This window comes from Simochromis diagramma, unplaced genomic scaffold, assembly GCF_900408965.1.
Source record: "Simochromis diagramma unplaced genomic scaffold, fSimDia1.1 OVJJ01000685.1, whole genome shotgun sequence".
NCBI classification, from domain to species: Eukaryota; Metazoa; Chordata; class Actinopteri; order Cichliformes; family Cichlidae; genus Simochromis; species Simochromis diagramma.
In genome coordinates this window covers 14,256,089-14,272,196 of record NW_024387477.1, presented here as the reverse complement: position 1 = coordinate 14,272,196, position 16,108 = coordinate 14,256,089, and the positions used below count along the sequence as shown (strand labels likewise).

Genomic DNA, 16,108 nt, shown 5'->3' with positions numbered 1-16,108 from the left:
GATCCCGTCAGGCGGAGGATGCGGGTACCAGTAGGCATGAGAGGAGATCAGAGAGCCTGCTGGATGTTATCTTGTTCTTTCCATACCATACCTGCAGGCCGGTCGAATCACCTGAGGCAGCAGCCAATCATCTTCCGTGTCTCTCTGTCTGCTCTGTCAATCTCCACTCGCAGAAACTTCAGGATTTAATTTTTCCTTCAGCATTTAAGCGTAACCGCGCCATGTCTTCTTTGACTCTCAAGTTAAAGAAAATCATTGTGTCTCTATAATTGTGTGAATTTGTCTCAGGACCTCTTAAAAAAACATCTGGTTGTTAACACGTCTAAAATTTAGGTAAACACAACCTCAAATGAACAACAGAAGTAACATATTACACTGTGTCGTTATGCAGAATCAATGCATGAAAAAATAAATCAAGGGTGTGCTGCTAATCATATGACCTTGGTTAAGGTATCATCAGTTCTGGAGCATTCAGGTGTTTGTTAGCACAACACAATAAGGGCAGGCATCAGCAATTGGCTTAAAGAAGCATTTGGTGCCAGTAATAAGGCCATTTCCAAACAATTTGAAGTCCAAAATACTCCAGCAAGAAAAAATTTTCATCCACAAGTGGAAAAAAAAAATCAAAACGGCTGCAAGTCTTCTCAGGAGTGGACATCCCAGTGAACAAGCCCCAAGGTCAGACTGTGCAATACTCAGAAACTGCAAAAAAGCCAAGAGCTACATCTGAGATTCTACTGGCCCCAGTTAGCAAGTTTAATGTTCAAGTTCATGACAGCACAATTAGAAAAAGGCTGAATAAATGTGGCTTGTTTGGAAGGCTTGCCAACAGAAAGGCTCTTGTCTTTGAAAAGAACATGACAGCACAGCTTAACTATAAAAGAAAGTTGGCTTAAAGTGGGAGGAGCTAAAACAGCTCGTTTCAGAAAGAAGAGGAACTGGGGAGCTGCACAAAGGCCCAGTAGAAGATAAATAAGGATTACTTGGAACGCTGACTCATGTAAAGGTATTCTAGTCCAAGAATAAAACTACCATCATTTATATGATGTGGGTTTTTTTTTATTTAACCTTTATTTATACAGGTAGTCCCACTGGGGCTCAATGTCTCATTTACAAGAGAGACCTGTTTCAGAAAACCATATTAAAATATATAGTGCTTTCTGGACCCAAAAGCAGTCACTGAAAGAAACAGGAACAAAAGGGAAATATTTATTCTGACTGATATGAGCCAATAAGTAAAACTACCAAAGACCCCACAAGGAACAGGCAGGGAACTCCAGTAACAAACAGAAATAATATCAGACAAAAAGAAACACACGCGTGAGCTAATTAAGGAGTGAGAATACAGCTGGGGAAACAATGCACAGGTGAATAGAATCCATATAACGAGACAAGGGGGTAAGTAAAAAATAAATACAGAGGACAAGAGACAAAAGATCAGTAGTAGGTCTTTGTTTGCTGATGATGGTGTGTTATGGAAAAAAAGGAAGGCAAGGTTCAGGAGGCTGTAAATATGGTGGTTGAGTGGGGATTTGACTGGGGATTCAGGTTTTTGGTGGAAAAGACAAAAATGATGTTCTTTACAAAAAGAAAAGAAAAGTGAGTGAGACGTTGACATTGAAACTGTATGACGAGGTAATTGGGAAAGTGAGCTCTTTTAAGTACTTAGGTGTTGTGTTTGATTCAAGACTGACATGGAGGGAGCATATTGACCAGATTGAAACCAAATGCAAAAAAGTTATTAATGTTATGAGGTGTGTAGCTGGGAGGGGTTGGGGAGCGAGCTCTTATGCTTTGAAAAGACTTTACCAGGCATTAATTAGATCGGTCTTCGATTATGGGTGTGTGGCATATGGTTCAGCAGCTCCTTCTGTGTTGAGACGTTTGGATGTTCTTCAATCGGAAGCCCTTAGAGTGTGCTGTGGAGCTTTTAAAACGTCTCCAGTCAGTGCCCTACAGGTGGAGATGAGAGAAATGCCCCTAGATCTTAGGAGGAAGCAAGTGTCAGTGAATTACTGGGTTTATCTTGGTGGTCATGGTGACGCACATCCCACAAAGGAGGTACTTTTGGAATGCTGGGAGTATGGAAGAAGTCAGAAGGATCATTTTGGAAAGGTGGGGAATCAGTGGGCTAAGGAGTGTCAAGTGTATGAACTTAAAATATGTCCTGCAGTAGTGTTCCCTGTGGTTCCTTCATGGTTATTCGCGACCCCTCCTGTGGACTGGTACTTGCTGGATCTGAAGAGAAAATTGAAAGGAAGAGTCGATCTTGTTTCAGCATTTCATTTTCACAGCTTGAATGAATACCCTGAGTGTATTCATGTGTTCACGGATGGTGCTAAAAGTCCAGATACTGGAATTACAGGGTTTGGAATAGCAGTTCCATCAAAAAATATTGAAATAAACAGACGCCCTTTGGATGGACTGGCAGTGTACACGGTTGAAATGGTAGCAATTTTGGTAGCATTGAAATGGGTACAGTGTTTTCAAAAATCAGGCAGGTGGTAGTATGTTCTGACTCGGCAGCTGTTCTTTCAAGTCTACAATCATTTTGTTCGAAGACAAGGCAGGGTATGCTGTATACTATTCTGGAGACTATAAGCAGAATTAAGTGTTGTGGTAGCAATATTGGCTTTCTTTGGGTGCGAGATCATGTAGGAATGAGTGGAAATGAAAAGGTGGATAGGTTGGCAAAAGGAGCGTTGACTAAAAATAGGACTGAGATGGAAATTAAAAGCAGCGGATCTGAAGCAAAAGGTATTGTTTGGAGGCAAGTTGTTCAGGAGTGGCAGAAGCGGTGGGATTCAGGGAGTAAGGGCAGGCAATTGTATCATAAGGAGGTGGCAGGGAGTCGGTTGTATAGGGGTAATAGGAGAGAAGAGGTGGTCATTACCAGGCTTAGACTGGGACATTGTGCATTAAATAAAACACTACAGATGATAGGAGAACATGAGACGGGGCTTTGTGGAGTGTGCCAGGAGGAGGAGACGGTAGAGCATGTAATACTGTGGTGCAAGGGTTATGATGTGGAGAGGAAAGTTCTGCAGAATAGATTGAAGGAGCGGGGAATTGGGAATTTAATCTGAAGAGTGTGTTGGAGGGTAGTAGGGCACAGGTGAGGGAACTGGTAGGGTTTCTGAAGGATATAGGTGTTTATGAAAGAGTGTAGGGTTTTGTTTTGTTTTTTGTTTGTTTGTTTTGTATTGTTTTTTTTGGAAACAGATTGTAAGCTCACTGTCTGACCCATACTCCGGAACAGTAGGAGGCGGTAATGCTCCTTTACGTTGGTTGCCAACCGCCGTTAAACACGAAGAAGAAAAGATCAGTAGTGAAAAACAAAAATTGATGAATGGTGACATTACATTTGCTGCAGTAAGGTATTACCATTGTAGTTGTAATATTTCAGTTTCTGAGGGATCTGTATAAGTGTTATTGATAGTAGGAATACTGAAAACAAGATTCCTCATATGTTGTGTTTATTTGATTAACAATTCGCCCACCCTCTTTCTTTTCTTTTCTTTTTTTACTTTGAGTGCCACAATCAGGTAAATCTCCATTTACAGTTTTACAACAACTTTCTTTTACAAATTAAAAAAAGAAAAAGGTTGTGGCTAAAGGGATACAGGACTGACATTGGAGGGTTTTTATTTTGAATGTAAACTCTCTGGCCAATGCATTGGGTATACCTGTTTAACCGCTTGTTAACAAAAGTATCTAATCAGAAAATGACATGGCAGCAGCTGCTTTTATGCAGAGATGGTCAAGAAGAGCTGCTGAAGTTCAAACTGAGCATCACAGTGGGGAAGAAAGATGACTTAAGTGACTTTGAACTTGGCATGGTAATTGCTGTCAGACATACTGGTCTGAATATTCCAGAAACTGCTATCCAGGGTTTTCAGAGAATGCTTCAAAAAGGAAAAAAAAAATCGAAGAATAGCCAAACTATTTGGAGCTGATAAGAAGGCAATGGTAATTCAAATAATTACTTGTTACAACCAAGGTATGCAGGAAAACATCTCTGAACGCACAATATGTTGAACTCCTCAGCAGCTGGGATACAGCAGCGGAAGACCACGCCTGGTGCCACTCCTGTCAGCTAAAAACAGGAAACTGCGGCTTCTTGATGTACACTCACACACCACGTCATTAATTACTCCGTACTAGTACTGGGTTATATTGTTTCTATCTAAATCAGTTGTTTTATTTCTATTCTGGATTATTTTTTTAGTTGTATAAATCATTTTAATATAAGTATTTCAGTGGAACAAAAATTGTTTGGGGAAAAGGTATGACAATACAAACACAAAATGTATTGAAAACGGAAGATTCAGACATGTAGACATTATATTCTAAACATCATATCAATACCTGGTGTGACCACGTTTTTTGTTTTTTTTGTTTTTAAAAAGTGTCCTTTTTATTTATATTTTTTTTGAGTTGATTTTGTAAGTGGATAATGTTACTTTAGTTGCTTTAGTCTTAGTTTTAATTTGAATTCTAAATAATAGCTTTGTTTGTCATTTGCTGACTTCGTTTTCAACTAAATGTCCGCATTTCTTTCTGAACTGAAGCGTCGATTCCTTTGTGCCGCTCACATCAGTAGATTTGTCGACCCCTGGTGGTAGTAACCCGGTACTGCAGACATTTTTCCATGCTCGGTAAAGTAGACGTGGCAATGACGTCAGTACCGGAAATGACCCGGATTGGAACTTTAACTCCTGGGTATACTAGTCTTCACCAGAAACACCGACGGGTCTGATAATATGTTGCGATACCGATTCAGGTGAGTTGAACCCCATCTAGCTTTGTTTATTAAATAAATTTAAAACTCGCACCGTCAATTTTAGTTGGCTTTCACCGAGGTGAGATTGGAGGGACCGTTCGAAAACTCCCGTTAGCTCTCTGGAGCTAACGTTAGCCCGCGGTTAGCCGGTCAGGCCATGATCAGCTGTGTGTCGTGATGGGCGGCCTTCACACAGACCCAGTCCAGGCTCCAAATAATCATCGTTACCTAATGATATATATATATTTAGCTTGCCTGTTTATTTATATGAGCTTTAGCACAGTTATTTGGGCCTTATTTCCACGCTGTCGCGGTCTTTGTGACTAGCTTTTGGCTACCGAATCTCCTGAATTTGTGTTTTATCTGTTGAATTTGAAGCTGTCGGCCCGGAAAGCTAACAAGTGACTTTTTTTTTTTTTATTTCAGACATGAATGATAACCACCTTTCGATGTGAATTTGTCCGTACACCGCGAGGTCTTAGTATTTATCAATCAGACAGACCCCAGGAGGAGGAACCGGCTGCCCGGGTGGTGTTTGATCTATAGCGGGCAGGTGACTCACTATCAGCGGCAGCATGACGTGCCGTGACCGGACACTCGAGTTCCAGTCAGCGTGTAAATCTCTCCAGGGCAGACAGGTATGTTGTGTCTTTAAAAAAAAAAAACAGCCACGTCCCTACACTCAGATTGATTCTAATTTATTTATTTTTTTGTAGTTATTGGGGGGTTTTTTTTCTCCTCAGTTCAATCTATTTACATAGTGGTTTTGCTCGTTTTTGCTTAGTTTTTATTATATTCCATGATAGGTTTACTTGAAGTTGTGCACGATTTGATAAGAGTTACCAGAATCTTTTTAACGCATACAGCTAAAATGCAGTGATGCAGTGATGCAGATCGGTTTTGGTAGCACTGTATAATTTTGGGCTTGGCTTTTAGTTTTGCTTTTTGTTCCTTGTTTACTCCTCTCGGTAAATCCCCCAAATAACAGTGTCAAAATGTTTTTTACTTTCTTTAAAAAAAAAAAAAAGAAAGTAAATAACTATCAGTCAGTGTGTCTGGTAATGCAAACATAATTATGTCAGTGTTTATGTGAGATGATGCAAAAACACATTTGGAAGTGATTTTTGTTTACTGAGAGGTAGAGCTTTTTTTCTCTACCTCTCAGTAGTTTTTCCTCTCTCAAAATGGGCCTTTTAGGTGTGACTTCTCAAACTTTGGCTACTTAATATAGAAACATCTATCCCAAAAACACATTTTAAGTGTGTTTTCACATTTAACTTGTGCTGGTTACTAGTTAGAAATATTTCTGTCACAGTCCTGATTATTTTTCTTTGGAGGAAGGTTGATGATTTAAAAAAATAAAAAATAAAAAATGCCAAATTCAAATTATTTTGTCTATCTTATATTTTTAAGTGACCACATTCTCTTTTTTTATTATATTAACACTCCAAATATTATGCCATTAGACATTTTACTTTTAGGCATGTTTACGTTTTTATTTTAAAAACAAAAAGTCAGAACAGACTGGATTATTATTTTATCATGATAAAAAAAAAAAAAATCCAAATTCTCTGACTTCTTGATTCATTTAAAATCAATTCTCAAAGTCCTGCTTATCATAATTTATGTCTTACCCCCCCCCTTTTTTTTTTTTTTTTTATTAAATGTTTCTGGCCATCTCATCTGCTTCTTTGTACCTCCTGTAGCAGAATGGAGTCCAGCCCAGTAAACCAGCACTCAGTGCCCTCAGGCAGCGCAGTGACTTTACAGTTATGGCCAAGTAAGTTCCCCAAAGTCTGTTTTCGCATATGTTTCCTCATTTTATGTTTATTTGCTGTTCCTTTATTTTCATATTCACTGTTGAATTAGCTATAATATTCATATAATGAATTTAGCATATAAATGGTTTAATACCTGTTTCTCTTACCTTTAGTTAAAGAGTTGTACTAAAGAGATTTGAAGCAAATATAATTATTGGTTCTGTGACTAGTAGAGAAAGTTTAACCTCTGTTTTTGTCTCCTTGTAGGAGAATTGGGAAAGACTTGAGCAATACATTTGCCAAACTGGAAAAGCTCACAATTTGTAAGTGTTAATTTTAATGTAATTTCAGCTTCATTTCAAATTTCTGAGTGTGATATCATCCAAAGTGCTGACCTAGATTATGTTATTTTCATGTTTTAGTGGCAAAAAGAAAATCTCTGTTTGATGACAAGGCGATAGAAATCGAGGAGCTGACATACATCATTAAGCAGGTGAGTTGAGCTGTCACTCTTCAGTAAAGCATGTCAGTCCTTTTTTATATCTAATGAAACTTGATATTATAACTTTCCCTTCTTTTATTTGTCTTTTAGGACATTAACAGTCTAAACAAACAGATAGCACAGCTGCAGGACTTGGTGAGGTCCCGTGGAGCTCCAGGTGGCCGACACATTCAGACCCACTCAAACACTATAGTGGTGTCATTACAGGTATATTTTTGTACTGTATTTGTGCAAATCCTGCTGGTGTGTTTGTTGGGGGTTTTTTTTTTTTGTTTGTTTGTTTTTTGTTGTTGTTTTGTTTTTGCTTATTTGGATCAGAATGAGTGCAAGATGACGGCAGATGAGAGCTCTATCTATATTTTGCACCCTGTCCCCTTCCTGGTCATAACCTTTAGATATGACTTAATTTCTCAGTAACTCATCTCTCATATCTGTAGGTAGTTGGTATATATTCCTAAATATATGTATATATTATATACACTGTATATAGCATATATTCTGTTTTTTTTATTTCTGTACCAACGTTTTGTTTTGGGGTTTTTTGTTTGTTTGTTTTTTGCATCAAGACCCCAAGATAAATTAATCATTTGTTTAAAAAATTGACAAAAATTGTGATTCTGATTCTGAATTTGAAGTTGATCTAAAAGGAAACAACTTTGAACCTTTCTGTAAAACTTTGTGTACAATTTTAAAATCAAGAAAAGATGTAGTTATTGACTGAGAGAATGCAAATTTTCTGTAGTTTTGGGTTTTGTTTTTCCTTTTTCTTTTCTTTTTTTTTTTTTTTTTTTAAATGGTAACAAAAGTGAATCAGCACCTCCTTTAACTCTGTCATTCTTTGTCTGTAGTCCAAGCTGGCATCGATGTCCAATGACTTCAAATCAGTCCTAGAAGTCAGAACAGAGGTGAGAGCTGCGTCAGCACACAAAAGCAAACAATGCTAATACCTAAAGCTCTGGATAAGGTGAAGGTTTCTTCTCTCTTTGACTCTTGTTCTTCAGAACCTGAAGCAGCAGCGCAGCAGGAGAGAGCAGTTCTCCCAGCCTCCGGCGTCATCTTCTCCTCTCATGGCCAACAACTTCAGTAAGTCTCTCCACATCTCAGCTTCACGCTTCAAGTTGCTCATTCAGATTTTTAACAAGGGTCTCATATGAAAGTAAATGGCTACAGCAGGTTAACAAAGCATGTTTTGTAGTTTAATTAAGGCGTGTTCACTCTATCCTGAATATTGTTTGTGTGAAAAGTTCTGTCTTAATCGTTTTGTGGACCTTTAATGTTGCACATGTATAAACTGACGTGCAGCGCTAGTAATACAGACAAGGGTAAAAGAGGACCGTGAACATGGCTGGCTTCACACTGCCTGCTGTAATGTCACATTTATATCACCTGTATTCTCTGAAAGTGTGAACTTCCCACTAGTAATGAGAATAATCATTACTCAAAGCATACAAAGTGTGTATTAGAGTGAACACACCGTGAGTATTTCTTTGTTGTGTCGTGGAGGAAAATACTCGACGTCTGGCTCCTGCTCAGTTCATCATTCTGCTAAAGTGAATGATTAAACGTTTTGCCGAGCAGGCTTCTTAACAGAGACCCTTTAATGAACGCACCGAGCTCCAGTGCTTCCTGCACGTGCATTTACACAGTTGGTAAAATGTTCATAAATTCACTTTATTTTAGCATTTTTGGCCAAATATCAAGCAAAATGCTCATTGTGAATGCCTAGAGATTTTACAAAGAAAAAAAGATGGACTGGTTTCATTATTTTAAATATATAATTGGCTCGATTCTAATCTCTGAAATGATGCACTCGGCATTTATTTGTCTTGATGGATGATGGTATAAATATTTACATTTCTCTACTTGTTTGTGTTATTACCTGCTAAAAGGTACATGGGTATAAACCCTACGGTAGAAAACCATAAGCATAATAAATCACATATTAACAGAATATATAGTTTTTCTGTGCTTGTGCACACATTCCCTTATTTCTGTTTTTGGCGTACTTGCACTGAGCATGTTGTTTGATGGTTAGGTGTTTTGTTTTTTCCTTCATTTTTCAAAAACGGCACTGGTTGTGGATAAGTTTTAAATACCAGTGTACTTTTCAAAACAGCAGCTGTTGTGATAGGGAACTGCTGGCAGTCCTTGTGAATGATTATTACTGTATTTGGTCATCTGTAATGCAAGAATTACAAAATATTTTAGGGAGCCGCAAAAAAGGGGCCCAGGAGCCGCATGCAGCTCGTGAGCCGCGCAATGACTACCAGGGCTATACAACCGCAAATTACAAAGGTATTTCCCGGGAACGTCTCGACTCTCCAAGCGGGTATAACTAGCTACTGTATGTGCCCGCTGTTCTTTCTGCTTTCCGCCCGTACCATAGAGGATTTCTGTGATCACGTGTTTGTGGGTTTTTTTGTGTCTCTTCAGATGGCTCGGTCCTGATGCAGGAAGAGTCCCGGAGCCGGGGGGATGTTGCTATCGATATGGACTCTCCAAGTAATCCTTTGCAGCTTCAGCTTATTGATGAGCAGGTAGGGTGTTGGTGTTTGTTTGCTGAAGTCAGACAGGTGGCTCAAAAAATTGAGTCTGTTGTCAAACTTGACTGACTTTTATCCAAGATTAGCTAAATATTAGACTAAAATGCTGTGTTGTGGCAACAGGACTCGTACATCCAGAGCCGTGCAGATACCATGCAAAACATCGAGAGCACCATCGTGGAACTGGGTTCCATATTTCAGCAGCTGGCGCACATGGTCAAGGAGCAAGAGGAGACCATCCAGAGGTGAGGAAGAGATTGAGACAGATGAGGTTCTGTAGGATAAAAGAACGTGTTACACAACTGAAAGAAAGGACTGGAAAAACAATCTTGCTGGAAAAAAAGCCTGAAACATAAAAGCTCTTTTTTTTTTTTTTTTTGGTCCTGTGTTGGGATAAAATTCTATAACAAATGTATTCTTGGAACAATTCAGCAAGTAAAACAGATCAGCACGTATTGACTACAAGTCTTCATCAGGGTCTGACAAATACGCATCAGTCAGGATTCATTAATAGCCCTGGAAGGCAATCAACCTACACCAATTTTAACCGCTAGAGGGTGTTAAAATTTAAAAGACAGAAGCCTATATATATCAAAGCAATAACAAATCTTAGCAATTTTCTATTTAAAATAAACAAATAACAAACTAAAGCAGAACTGAAAAAAATTTATTTTATTTATTTTATATTTTTTTGCATTAATGGTGTAAGTATTGGTGTAATATCTTAGTCTTTGAAATAAAACAAGACTGATTAGAGATAAAAACTCTTCTCACTGCTCCGTTTCCTTCTCACAGGATCGATGCTAACGTGGAGGACACCCAGCTGAACGTGGAGGCTGCCCACACAGAGATTCTCAAATACTTCCAGTCGGTCTCCTCCAACCGCTGGCTGATGATCAAGATCTTTCTGGTCCTCGTGGTCTTCTTCATCATCTTTGTCGTCTTCTTTGCTTAAAGGAATGAGGAGCGGGGAAACGGTATCGAATGAGGGAGAATAAAATTAAAGCTAGACTAAGAGGATGTATTTCGAGACTCTATCACGATTTCATGGAGGCTTTTGGGATCCACTCGAATACGGACCTGTCGTTTTGTCCCAAGCCACAAACTTTTCAGTCTTAATTTGACTCTTCAATGGAAAATGAAGATGTTGAACTCTCGAATAAAACAAATAAATGATCTTTGAATCCCCACTTTAAGAGCAGAAAGCTGCTCTGTATTCTACATTGACCAACTATTCATAAGCATTTAATCAAAATGGCTCTAATTTAATGGTTTGATTCTGCAAACTGTCTTATGGTTGTTTTGTTTAACCTCTTTTACCACACGTCATCCTTTATAGTAAGTATTACAAAGCCAAACTTTACAACTGGACTTGCTCCTCAGATTATGTTGCTTCATAGTTTACCTGCTTTTTACTGGAACCACATGACTGTCTCTCATTTATCAGCAATTCCTAACCTTCTACCATCCAAAACTGATGTGGATTTTTTTTTTTTTTTTTTTTTTAAAATCTTTATTTGCTGTTTTGTTTCATTTGCCAAATTGGTACCGTTGTTGAACTGTGACACAATACAAGGAAACTCGCTGTGGCACAAGTAGGCAGTCATAGCCAGATGAAGGGAGGTTTGCAGTGTAACTGAAGAGTGAGCTGTGAGAAATGTTATATAACGGCACTGTTTTAAATGAAGCTGTGTGGTGAGCAGCCTTCGCAGAGGTTTAATGGAAGAAAAGGTTTAAACCTCACTCACTGAGTGCTGCAGGAGGATCAGTGCGTATGAAGGGGTAAGCGCTGGTTGTAAAGTCACACGATCGGCCACGTTCCCTGGAAGTGTCTGGTTGGATGCCTGTGCGCATCCATTATCTACCTAATGTACAGGATGTTATTTAAATGACCACAACTTTTTAAAAGAAACATTTTTTCCCCTTTTTTTTTTTTTTTTTTTTTTTTTTTTTTTTTTGCTCTTTTTTTTTTTTTTTTTTTTTTTTTTAATTTTAGCCAAATGCCTTGACTTCAGTGTATAAAGTTGAAATAGTTATGAAGATGTATTGATAAAGTGTGCATTAATAAAACAGTAATGGGGTGCTGGCATTCACGTGTGGGATTTTCTTGGGATAAGAGGATTAGTCAGCAGAGCTTTAATTAGCTGTAACAAATGCTGCAGTTTATATTTGGCCTTTTATTCTTTATTTTCATTTATAACAATGCAGACAGACAGATATGCATTTAAACATTAGCCTCAAATGTTAGCTAAACATCTATTTAAAACAAAAAAAGAAGACATTTTTGTGTAAAAGAAGTGTTTTAATTGCACAGACAAGATCAGAAAATTGGTTATTTATTACCTTAAGTACATGTTGTGTTACAATAAAATCATACGTGAGTCTAATTATTTTCTGCTTTACTTGACGGGAGAGCATCTGTTAACTGAGCTGGTGATCTGGAGCCAAACTGTGGCTGCTGAGTCTGCAGAAGAAAGCTGTCCTGTTATGTAACAAGTTTTAGTTCATGTGATGTGTTTATGATTCATCAGAGAGCCCTTACAGTATGGGTTTGAGTTTATAGATGCCATAAGCTTGAGCAAAGTAACTCAACATACTAAATAGGCTGTCATGGACATATCCTTATTTTCTTAGGTTACTTGTACAGTACAGTTATACTGGTTGATGCTCAGACATGGTCTGAGTTTCAAAATATTAAGTTGGTAGCCAGCAATTCAGGATTCAGACTGCTTTAAATGTTCTTTTTTCCACTTCCATATTCTTTAGTCTGTGTCGTGTCAACCCAGCTTGTGGTGGTGTACAACCCAGTGTACTCCTAATGCCAGTCCCAAGTCGAGATAAATGGGAAGGTTTCATCAGGAAGAGAAGGAAGGGTAGGGGTGTAGAGGTGGTAGTCAAGGGAGTGATAGTGGATATATCAAAAAGGTGTTGAAGATGGAGCTGCCAGGTAGGAGGAAGAGAGGAAGACCACAGAGATGGTCTCTGTGGTCATGAAGAAGGGCATGCAGAGCGTTACTGTGACAGAGGAGCATGGTAGGGATAGGATGAGATGGAGGCAGATGATCTGCTGTGGCAAGGGTCCCGTCAAAAGAAGGAGGATCTGTATTTACCATTTCAGATACAGAAACCTCACCCATCCGTTACCAGACAAAAGTGGTTTTAAAGGGAGATGAGCTAACATAAAAACTAGTTCCAGGCCCAGAATGAGACAAAGCAGGATTATTTTGAAATGGAAATCAGGAAAAGGTACTTGAAATATGGAAATGAGCATAACAGGTCGTGTCAGATTTGGAACAGCTATTTATTCCCTTTAGTATTTTTGGTCTTATGTAGGTAAAACAGTATCAGCAGTTTCTAATTTACCCACCAGGACCACAAAAGGCTGCTGACATCTTAAAGCCAGAACCATAATTCTTTTAGATTTACCTAAAGCTGCCAGTGAGCAAATCTACTCAAGTCCTTTCTCTTGAATTTTTTTCTTCATCTTTTGAAATAAGGAAGAAAATAATTTGTTAAGGTTTTCCAGATTTTTATTTGACCCATTTTTTAATGGCAGCTACTTCCACTTCTCCCTTTCTTCCTCATTAATCCTTGTCTTGTACAATCTGGGCTCACCTAGTCTTCTCTGTGACTCTCCTAGTTTCTCCTCCCCTCCCTTGCACATGTCCCTCTGCTTTATTTCTCCCCTGACTCCCCCCACTTCTCTCACCCATGAGCACTCTGCTCTATAGGGGTGATCTCTGGCATGCTCTTACTCCTTCCCTTCCTCGCCCTGGCTTTGATTGCTTCCTCCTCCCCTTCTCCATCCTCCTCCTCATCAGACCATTCCACTTGCTGCTGCAGGTTCCCCCTGGAGCCTCTCAAGTTGCTGCCCTTTGGGAAATACCCCGTGCGGAATTTTGTGCGGAAAGTGACAAAGGAGAGGCTTTTGCTGCGCTGCTGCTTCTCAAACACCACTTCCTGGGTCGGAACCTCATCGTTTCCGTTCGCCTCATCCACACAGTCACGCAGCACTGAGCGAAAGAGCCGAGGAACCTCGTGAACCTCGGGCTCCATCTGTGACACCAGCCTCCTGAACCTGCAGCAAGAGGGATAGAGTAAGTGTAATATGAGCTGACTTTGATTCACACCCCTTTACAGCCAAGGCAAAACAAAAAGGACACAGCCAACAAAGAGTGTAAGGGTGGAGAATGAAGAATAAATTGGAATGTGACTGTAAGAAAAACACTGGTGGTGTTTGAGGGTGGATAGCCTGTCTAAAACGTTCTTTTTCTAACAGAGGACGTGTTTGCAGAAGTGACTATTAACGATGGAGTCTCATTGATGACTCTTGCTTTTTTGTCAACTTGTTCATATTTTTGAATCCCACAGATTAATAAAACTAAATATTAGATTTTAAAGCCCTTATATTTACTTGATCGCTTTGTCTAAACAACTCTGTTCAGTGATAACACCAGAAAAAAGTCACATTTGCTCATTTTACTGAAAATTCATTCATCATTATGAAGGACCTCTGTTGAATTAATTATGGGCATTTACCAGTGAGGGGTAGGGTTAGTGCTGGGTCATATTTACACCACACCAAAGCAAGCATAGTCGCAGAAACTATAAAATTGTACATGCATCTTGACCCTCCAGTTTTTCTATTCTCAGATTTACATAAGGGGTTAATATGAACCTCACACAGACATTTAAAAGTCAACTTTTATAAGTATGGCTCTGACAGTATTAGCGAGTTATTGCTTAGTGTGTAAAATGGATTAGACTGAAACCCTGCAGCTCTCTGCTATTTGAAAATGATCTGTAGGTCTTTTAGTTATAGTAACAGTTTCACCGTTATCCTGCCAGTTCTCTAGCTCTGTCTCTACCTCTGCCTGTCTTTCTTACCTGACAATCACAGGCCCACACTGTGCAGGAGGGATTTTGGCACAGAGGTCTTGCAGCTCCAGCAGGTCATTGGGAGTGAGCTCATAGGGCTGTGGGGTCGGGGTGGTTGCCAGCCAGCTGTAGTCTGCTGTAGAGGAAGAGCTGCGACGGCGGCGACGACCCTCCGTCGCCCTCTCCAAGCGGATGCGTTCAGTGCGCTTCACCATGGCCCCAAGCTCCAGCATCAGGGTGTTGGTTACCAGCTCCTCAGTTGTTCGCTGGCCGGGCACTTTAGGCTCAAGGGAGAAAACAGCGGACCAAGGAAACATCTGGAAAAGACACAAAGAGTTGGTGAAGAAGAGACTGAAAAGTATCTGTCATACGATGAAGTGACCTTCACCATGTTTGAAGCCATAGTGTTTAAAGCAAAAGCATTAAAATCACCTCAGCACACAGTCTGTAGAGCTGTTTTACACTGGAGTTATCTAAAATCCTCTGAAATCTTAATTGTCTATTTAAGTAAAATGTGGTGCATATGTGAATGCAAACACATTGCATACTGTTCTAACTTCTCTCCTTGTTATCAGATATATATAAATCTTTTCTTACCTTCATGAAACAAGGGTTACAAAGCTGTAGTATCTTCTCTTCTGATGACTATCCAACACTTGTCTGGTAAAACCTCTGTCAGCGGTAAAGTGAGCAGCGGGCCTGCACAGGCTCGCGACATTCAAAGTGGATGAAACTCCTGAGACTCCAGCTGGTGGCTCACAGATACCTGACTGCTTTGCTACCGGTGAAGGTCCCCAGCAGACAGTGCGTGTATTTCTGTGAGGGGTGCGTATTGTGTGTGTGCGAGTTTGGGATTGAGAATACAAGTAATCCTGTATTAATAATGAGTGAGTGACAAGAGGAGATTACCTCGTGACATGAGTGTACACCTGTGAGAGCCGTGTGCGTTTGTGCTTGTGTGTATGATGGCCAGAATTCAGGTGGGGTATTTATATAACATTTATATAATATTATATATAATATATATTTATATATTATATATAATATTTATATAACAGCATGGGGACTTAATTTTGTTTTGCCACCTTTCTTTTGCATGTTTTTCATGATTTTATATCTTATCTGCCGTTAAAGATGTAGTGAAGGTTGCAGGTCACAAACACCTTTCTCTAAGATATTTCAAACCAGTTTCAGAGTCTGACAGACTAATTTCTGGACAGTCATGAAACTTAAACCAGCAGAATTTCTGGTTTCAGGCTGATAGGCATACTATTATACCCAGCACAGTCTTTAAAATAGCATCCAGTGGACAGACAATAATCTTTCAAACACACCTGCAATTACCAGACTGTTGTTGGGCTAATGTTACATAACAACCAACCTAATCTCACTTTGTCACACACTCAGGTGTTAGCAGTCTTTCCCGTCGACTTGTACATGGCATTGTATTGGTAACATAAGGTACAGTCTAGTGCCTGGGTTTCCACACCACTCAGCAATGAGCCACCAAATCCCAGATTACATTCAAATCCATAGCCTACCTGGAAGAATGAGTGGTTGTAATAGCTGACATAATCTAATTACAGCTGCTACACTCAGTGACTGAAGGGAAAACAGTTCTTACTGTTATCAACGAGTGTTG

The 16,108-nt window shown here is 39.4% G+C and overlaps 2 protein-coding genes across 7 annotated transcripts; one reads left to right on the top strand and one right to left on the bottom strand.

Annotated features, from left to right (window-relative positions):
• The first annotated feature begins 367 nt into the window (after positions 1 to 367).
• stx5a (syntaxin 5A) lies at positions 368 to 11,677 on the top strand. Of its 6 annotated transcripts, none has more exons than XM_040015546.1 (12): positions 368 to 1,006; positions 5,210 to 5,421; positions 6,490 to 6,563; positions 6,811 to 6,866; positions 6,966 to 7,036; positions 7,136 to 7,252; positions 7,894 to 7,950; positions 8,047 to 8,128; positions 9,254 to 9,340; positions 9,479 to 9,582; positions 9,712 to 9,833; positions 10,384 to 11,677. In XM_040015546.1, the coding sequence occupies exons 2-12, from the start codon at positions 5,359 to 5,361 to the stop codon at positions 10,541 to 10,543; spliced, it is 993 nt and encodes a 330-aa protein (XP_039871480.1). In that variant the 5' UTR covers positions 368 to 1,006; positions 5,210 to 5,358; the 3' UTR covers positions 10,544 to 11,677. The 6 variants fall into 6 exon arrangements, with proteins under 6 accessions (XP_039871480.1, XP_039871481.1, XP_039871482.1 ...); XM_040015547.1 differs by lacking the exon at positions 368 to 1,006 and adding an exon at positions 1,469 to 1,599; XM_040015548.1 differs by lacking the exon at positions 368 to 1,006 and adding an exon at positions 4,651 to 4,783 and having other exon boundaries at positions 6,493 to 6,563.
• Positions 11,678 to 12,092: 415 nt separating this feature from the next.
• Positions 12,093 to 15,456, bottom strand: zgc:162144 (RD3 domain-containing protein). The gene is made up of 3 exons (XM_040015556.1): positions 15,064 to 15,456; positions 14,476 to 14,783; positions 12,093 to 13,666 (listed from the first exon to the last, which is right to left on the bottom strand). The coding sequence occupies exons 1-3, from the start codon at positions 15,067 to 15,069 to the stop codon at positions 13,294 to 13,296; spliced, it is 687 nt and encodes a 228-aa protein (XP_039871490.1). The 5' UTR covers positions 15,070 to 15,456; the 3' UTR covers positions 12,093 to 13,293.
• Between the last annotated feature and the right edge of the window lie 652 nt (positions 15,457 to 16,108).